General features: G+C 43.5%; 1 protein-coding gene across 1 annotated transcript in view; it reads left to right on the top strand.

Moving 5' to 3' along the window:
- The first annotated feature begins 660 nt into the window (after positions 1 to 660).
- The window catches only part of NHLRC2 (NHL repeat containing 2), a 31,972-nt gene continuing 24,417 nt past the window's right edge, over positions 661 to 8,215 (top strand). The window contains exons 1-2 of the mRNA XM_009908162.2: positions 661 to 856; positions 2,647 to 2,799. Coding sequence (XP_009906464.2) covers positions 694 to 856; positions 2,647 to 2,799 — 316 coding nt within the window. The 5' untranslated portion in view covers positions 661 to 693. The remainder of the gene's footprint in view (positions 857 to 2,646; positions 2,800 to 8,215) is intronic.

Raw genomic sequence — 8,215 nt, 5'->3', positions numbered from 1 at the left:
TGCCCCACCGTGGGCGGCTGCCTCCCCACAGCCTCCCGCCGCGGGCTCGCCTCCCCGCAGCTCTCGCCACGGACACCGTGGGCAAGCTGCCCCCGCAGGCTCCCGCCGCAGGCTGTCTGGAGTCTCCCGCTGCTACCGAAGGGGCGGGCGGGCGCCTTTCCTCAGCCGTTCACCGCCGTGGCACCGCATTCGCTTCCGCAGCTTCGTCACCAACTGTCACTCAGTTTCCCGCTTTTCTCATAGCTTCCCCCACCCCCCGAAAAAATGAAATAAAATCCCATCTATCTCATTCTTTAAATGTCTGGTTCTTTGTTTGGACTTTCCCCCAGTGCTGCTCGACTTTCACATGTGTTCCATTTACAAATGAAAAAGTAAGTGGGCAAGAAAATCAGGCTGTGTTGAATCTGCTGACCTGGAATCACCACTGGGGGTTGTTTTCACGAATATACTTCTGTGAATATTAAAGCTGTGTAAAATCGCGAAATGAATCAGAAGCTTCTCCTTTGAGAGATCGTTTATTGCCTAATTGTACTTTGGTTCCGCTTCGTGAGGGTTTTTTTGGTGGTGGTGGTTGGTTTTGGTTTTAATGAGGTTTCCTCCCACCGCATCGTCACGGTGCCGAAAGTGCGGCGGTGAAGCAGCAGTGCGGTAAACATCGGCCCGTAGCGGGGACGGGCTCGCCCAGGTCGCGTCATGGCTGCGGGGGGCCTAGCTGGGCTCCTGCCCGCCCAGACCCAGCTGGAGTACGCCCTGCTCGATGCCGATACTCCTCAGGAGAAGGAGAACTTGGTCTACCAGTACCTGAAGAAGATGGACAGCCGGGAGCGGGACCTAACGGTGCCCGAGCTCGGCGGAGGTGGGTGGTGGGGCCCGAGCAGCTTCGATCCCGCGGCGAACCGCGGTTCGGCGTCTCGGGCCCGCCGGGCGGGCGGCTGCAGGGTCTTCCTCGGTGGAAGTGACCGAGGTTTGGTTCTGAGTGTGGCGTTCGCTTTAAAATCCCGCTGCCTGACAGGGCCGTGTAATTACGGCCCCGCTAGCTGCTTCTTTAAGCGGCGCTTCTAGTTACAGGAAATGTTACTCCTGAAAGTACCAGGAGAGAAGGACGGGGAAAAAAGAAGCCCTCTATAAATAGTAGTGGCTGCAAAAACGCCTTCTTTAAAGCTTCTAACTTTCTGCTATCACCATTAATTTACTTTTTTCAAAAAAAAAATAAAGCCTCTCCTTACTGGATCATAGATTGATGTCTCTTCTGGGCATAGTAAGAACATTCCCATCTCTCACAGCTTTCTCCTGACCAATCTTGGTTTCACAGCTGCCGTCTAATATGTTTCCCAGCTCTCCTCACGTCTTACCTGTGCTTGTCAATTTTCATGTCCCTGGTATTACAAAGTGCTAGAGATGTCATCCTCCTTTAGTGGAGTGCCTATTTCCCTTTCATGCTCTCATAGATCTTTTTGCACTAAGTGTAAAAATCAAGGTTAAGGCTTTTAAGCCTTTAAGTCTGGATCACGGTCCTTTTAATCTCAGTGAGGCTTGCATCTGACTACAGGACAGAAACCTCGGGAGGTAAACTTCAGGTTAAAATCACATGTGTGTCATGGTAATAAATTCTGACTTTTAGCCAGTAGAGCAAACTGAGTGCTCTTTCTGCCTAGATTTGGACCCCTGCATTGAATTGTAACTTTTTTTCATTTAAGTGTTTCACTTTCTGTATGTTGTCAAAGCTTTTTTTCTCCTCTGAAAAGAGCTCCAATAGGTAGCCAATGTTTTTCTTTTCCAGTATTGTTTTCTGAAAAGTATTTTAATTCTTGTGAACAGGGGAGGAGTGCTAAAAAGTCCCCTGCTCTTTTCTTTTAAAAAGTAATGCCCTTAAACTGTAGAATGAATGCATGTACTTGATAAATTATTCTCATTAGTGTTATCAAATCTGAATGGCTGTGCATCCATTTATATTTATAAATACATGGAGGTATAGACCAGGAGTTCCACTGTGTGTGTCTGGAAAGGTTGTATTTCTTCCCACATAACAACATTAACTTTTACCTGTCATTTCAAACTTGTGAAAATCAAGATCACAACTGTAAACACCAAAATATTTCAGTCATCTTCGCAGTCAGTGATTTACAAGACTGTTGGGAAAATCATTAGGACTTTAAGAGTTTTTTAGTCTAGTAGCCTTTATGTGAGTTTTAAATAATTAATTGTTACCTATGGGACATTGGTAGAGGTTGAATAATGTGGCTCATGTCTGAAAAAGTAGGAAAACTGGTTTGAGGTTTGTGTGCTCTTTGTGATTAAAAGATGCCTATTTAAATGTGTGAGGGGTCCCTGCCCATGGCAGGGGGGTTGGAACTGGATGATCCTTGAGGTCCCTTCCAACCTTAACAATTCTATGACTCTATGATTCTAAATTACAAACTGCACTTTCAATATTACATTAAAACTTGTTAATAATATTTCTTCTCTCTTATACAATATGAAGGGTTGTGGAACATAAGGATGAGTTGGATTTTGGTTTGCTGTTTTAGCTGCGTAAAAGGGGATGCTGAACATACCAGGAGCATTGTGTGGTATGCAGATCAGAGACAAGTGTCTGCTTTTCCCTACCCTTCCCCTAACTGGGTATCACTGTTCTCTGAATTCCAGATCTACAATGGTTAAACACTGAAGGTCCTATTTCCCTTCACAAAGACCTTTGTGGAAAAGTTGTGGTGTTGGATTTCTTTACTTACTGCTGCATCAATTGCTTACACCTGCTGCCTGATCTCCACGCCTTAGAGCACCAGTACTCTGATAAAGGTAAAAGCACTTTGGCTCGCTTGGAATAGAATTTCCTGGCGCTGTTGCAGTAGCTGAGTCACTTTGTTGCTGGTTACTAAACAGCTGGCAAAATTTCAGGGGTGCCTAAAAATGTCTTCTAATCTCTTAAGCAGCCTAAAAAAGGTGACTGTGTATAGTCCCATCACATTTTTTAATGGGGTTAAATGAGGTGTCTGTTGTGTCTGTGTAATTAAAGAGACACAATGTGTGCATAAAGTCCAAATCTGATACCCTCATAGGTAAGGGTGTTTGCAAAAAGCCATGCAGGGATGCAAGATACAGGCTTGAAGTTATTACAATTACATAGCTGCACTTGACTTAGGAACCACCTTGGAGAAGAACATAGTAAAGGTGATAGAATGGATATAGTTAAGGTTAGTGTTAGGTTGGTTGGTTTTGGGGTTTTTTTTTTCATTCCAACTGAAATACCAAAATATGTAAGGTTTGATTTAGCATATTTTGCTATTGGTATCACATTATATAACATTAGTAATCCTGTATTCTGGAGAGGGAATTAAGCTTTTTAAAGTCACATCTGAGATGAAATTTCTCTCGCTGTGTGAATAAAAACGCAGGGCAATGACTATTTAGAATGCAGTCTCTTGTCATTGTGATGACTTGTCAGAGATAAGCTGTGGTCTTACAGAACGTATCAGCTACTCACTTATCTTGGATATTTTAATAGACTGAAGAGTGAGATGAAGAGCAGTGTTACTTCCAGCCCTAAAAATACTGTACTGAATATACTATATCTGTAGTAAATAATTGTCTTATACTGTTAAAGTCTCTGGTTCTTCATTGGCCTTTCTGATTGGTTTTCATTTTGGCATCATTTATTTTCATCTGTTACTTTCTTTCTCTAGAAAAAGAGATTAAAACATCTTTGAAAATTCAAGTTCTTACATAGTTCACTTATTTATTGTAGATTTATGTAGCACTTTACAGAAGACTCAAACTGATTTTTCTACCTTGGAAGGCTTAGCTGTTTACTTTGGAGAAATTTGAGATCCTGTATAATGTTTCAGATACGAGAAACTTTAGCTAATAAGGAAAAACTGTCATGGACTCAGCATAAGTCAGCAGTGTGCCCAGGTGGCCAAGAAAGCCAATGGCATCCTGGCTTGCATTAGAAACACAGTGGCCAGCAGGACAGGGAGGTGATCATTCCCCTGTATTCAGCACTGGTGAGGCCACACCTCAAGTATTGTGTTCAAGTTTGGGCCCTTCACTATGCAAAGGATATTGAGCTGCTGGAGCTTGTCCAGGGAAGGGCAGTGGGTGGTGAAAGGGCTGGAGTACATGGCATACGAGAAGCATTTGAGGGAGCTGGGGTTGTTCAGTCTAGAGAAAAGGAGGCTGGAGAGACCTTACTTCTCTCTACAATACCTGAGGGGAGGTTGGAGTGAGGAGGGGGCCAGCCTCTTCTGGATGACAAGCAACAGGACTAGAGGAAATGGTTACAAGCTGTGCCGGGGGAGGTTTAGGCTGGATATTAGGAAATACTTCTTCACTGAAAGGGTACTCAAGCATTGGAATGGTCTGCCCAGGGCAGTGGTGGAGTCAGTGTCCCTGGGGGTGTTCAAGTGGCATGTAGACCTGGCACTTAGGGACGTGGTTTAGTGTTGACCTTTCATTTCTAGGTTGAGGGCTGGACTTGATGAGCCTTGAGGTCTCTTCCAACCAGCTATATTCTGTAATTCTATGGATTTCTTCTGGGAAGGAGGCAGTTTTAAGGGGAAGATGATTAGCAAATGATTAAATGGACTGCTGTGGATAGCAGACATGCTGGGAACAAGGTCTAGTTTAAGATTTTAGAGGATTACATTGATCATACAATGAATAACATCTTCAGATGATAAACATTTTGTAGTGCAGTCTTACTGTATTAATATAGCTGTAACATCCTTCATCTCTTTTTTAAGACCAAGTTGTTACATGGGTTGATAACAAAATACTCACTTTAACAACCTCTCCCCACAAGCTGTCTCTTTAAAATATTTGAACATCTCTGTACTGCTGTGGAAGAGGCAACATGTTTTTCTGCAAGAGGTCACAGTCTCAAGCTGCACCAGGGGAGGTTTAGGCTGAATATTAGGAAGAAATTCTTCACAGGAGTGATTTGCCATTGGAATGTGCTGCCCAGGGAGGTGGTGGAGTCACCGTCACTGGAGGTGTTTAGGAAGAGACTGGATGGGGTGCTTGGTGCCATGGTTTAGTTGATTAGATGGTGTTGCATGATAGGTTGGATTCAATGATCTCCAAGGTCTTTGCTAACCTGGTTAATTCTATTTTATTCTATGCTACTCTATTCTAAGAGCAAACCTCAATATTGCTATGATGTCTTATTTTGGTTATCCACATATATTTTTGATACTGCAGTTGCTTTTTAAATTGTGGCTGAAATGCCCTCTTGTATGGAGCATGTTCATAGTTCAGCAATGTGATTATCAGATCTGAATACAAGCTGTAGTTTTTAGGAGAAGCCTGAAAACCATTGTATGTGTCATTGTACATATGCACCTAGTTTTGTTGTCTGGAACTCAGATCTGTTTCAAAATGAAGGCTGCTTTCCATAGGATTAGATGTCACCTAGCATCTTTATCTGATAGGTTCTTGCTGCTATCTCCAGTGGTGCTATTTCTGTGTTTCAAGTGGCATTCAGAAAGTTATTTTAAACCTCAGTGCATATTCAGTTCATGCTATCAGCAGTCCAGAAATTACTTCTGTGAGAGGGAGTACTTTTTAATATTCAGAAATAGCTTGGCATAAGTCCAGCGTTGTGCTCTGTTACAATCCTTCAAATAAAGTGTTTCAAATGGTGTGCATATTCTTACAGCACAGCATCCATCAGTTTCCACAGGAGTTTTCTTCATGAGAGACTGTTAGAATTTACTTGTGCTGTTCAGGTGTTCAGCTATAGAATTCTCTCTAGCTTTAATGAAATTTTTGAAGGACAAACATAAGCACTGCTGCTGCTCCCTGTTACAATTGAAACATTTGACCTGCTCTTTGGAGTTCAGCAGTTTAATGATGATACAGCTTCAGCTGTCTGATATTGCAGCATGCTGCATCTATAGGATTGAGAGTTATACTGATTTTTAAATTATTTACTCCTACCTGTTGTCACATTGAAGATGCTGCTCTTCTCCATTAACACTGGTTTATGGTTGACAGGGACTAAAAGAAAGAAATTAGTTTTCTGTTTCTCTGTATCTGTATAAAAAACCCCACTTGAGATCAGTTTTTTTTAGAAAGAAACAAGCTCAAATAATACAACTGTGTAAGACCTGAAATAATTGCCTTTCTTACATTTCTACCACAAAACCACAAGTGAGGGTACAATAAATATCTCCAGCTATCCAAATTGAACCTCTCCTGTAAAAGGAAAGAAAAGCATGGCAGTGAATTCTACATCCCATTCCGAACCATGTCCTTGGGTGCAGTTGTTCTCACAGTTGGTTTTGACTCCTGGTCCAGTCCCTCTCTGATCAGAGAGCTCATTGCACCATTCTTGAAATGGTCAACTCTGCTGACTGTAACTGCAGGGCTTTTGAGGGACTGCTTTACAAAAGCATTTTATTTTTACATATTTGCCTGAAGTCACAAATAGTGAAGTCCTTTAATGGATTAGGTAGTAAATGTGATGATCTGATAAAGTACATTTCTAGTTTAGAATGACTGCTTGTGTGACATACAACAGTTGATGCTAAATGAAATGTAATATATAAGATAGGTGAGTTATTGCAGGGAAAGTGCACTACTTGTGGATTAAATCCTGAAGTGCTGGAGTGCTAAATAAATAAGATTGTTGTCTTTGAGAAGGGGAGAAAGTTACATTATGCAAGATGCAAAAAGTTACTGTGTGTGTGGCTTTCCTTCTCAGAGAGCCAGCTTGTATTTTGGTAATTGCAGTTGCAAGTGGAAGAGTGAAAAAAGAAAAACTTAAGCAAAGAAGGGTACTGTTCTAGCAACTATAAGAAGCTAGAAGTTGAGAAATAAAGTTGTTAGCAAGGTGACTAAAAATGTTTAGGTTATGTTCTAATTATATTTGCTATAAACTGATAAAGTATTTGTTGTAACAAATGGTTATTACTTGAATAAAAAAAAACACACCTTAAAATTAAATATCTGCTTCTACAAGTGACTAAACAGTTCATAGAATAGAATAGAATTAACTAGGTTGGAAAAGACCTTTGAGATCATCGAGTCCAACCTAGCACCCAACACCATCTAATCAACTAAACCATGGCACCAAGCACCTCATCCAGTCTCTTCTTAAACACCTTCAGTGATGGTGACCCCACCACCCCCCTGGGCAGCACATTCCAGTGTCCAATCACTCTTTCTATGAAGAGCTTCTTCCTAACATCCAGCCTAAACCTCCCCTGGCACAGCTTGAGACTGTGTCCTCTTGTTCTGGTGCTGCTTGCCTGGGAGAAAAGACCAACCCCCACCTGGCTACAACCTCCCTGCAGGGAGTTGTAGACAGCAATAAGGTCTCCTCTGAACCTTCTCTTCTCCAGGCTAAACAACCCCAGCTCCCTCAGCCTCTCCTCACAGGGCTTGTGCTCCAAACCCCTCCCCAGCTTTGTTGCCCTTCTCTGGACACCTTCCAGCAACTCAACATCTTTCCTAAACTGAGGGGCCCAGAACTGGACACAGGACTCAAGGTGTGGCCTAAGCAGTGCTGAGTACAGGGGCAGAATGACTTCCCTGCTCCTGCTGGCCACACTATTCCTGATGCAGGCCAGGATGCCATTGTCCTTCTTGGCCACCTGGGCACACTGCTGGCTCATGTTCAGCCTACTATCAACCATTACCCCCAGGTCCCTTTCTGCCTGGCTGCTCTCCAGCCACTCTGACCCCTGCCTGTAGCACTGCATGGGGTTGTTGTGGCCAATGTGTAGAACCCTGCACTTAGATGTGTTAAATCTCATGCACTTGGACTCTACCCATCTGCCCATCCTGTCAAGGTCCCTCTGCAGAGCTGTCCTGCACTCTAACAGATCAACTCCTGCCCCCAGCTTGGTGTTGTCTGCAAATTTGCTGATAATGGACTCAATGCCCTCATCCAGATGTTAAAGAGCATGGGGCCCAGCACTGATCCCTGCGGGACACCACTAGTGACTGGCTGCCAGCTGGATGTGGCACCATTCACTACCACTCTCTGGGCTTGGCCCTCCAGCCGGTTCCTAACCCAGAGCAGAGTGCTGCTGTCTAAGCCATGGGCTGCCAGCTTGGCCAGGAGTTTGCTGTGGGGGCTGGTGTCAAAGGCCTTGATGAAGTCCAGGTAGACTACATCCACAGCCTGCCCCACATCCACTCGGCAGTCACCTGATCATAGAAGGAGATCAGGTTAGTCAGGTAGGACCTGCCCTTCCTAAATCCATGCTGT

This window comes from Dryobates pubescens, chromosome 8 (assembly GCF_014839835.1).
Source record: "Dryobates pubescens isolate bDryPub1 chromosome 8, bDryPub1.pri, whole genome shotgun sequence".
In the NCBI taxonomy this organism is placed as follows: Eukaryota; Metazoa; Chordata; class Aves; order Piciformes; family Picidae; genus Dryobates; species Dryobates pubescens.
The sequence above is the reverse complement of the archived record's forward strand: the minus strand, read 5'-3'. Positions and strand labels throughout refer to the sequence as shown.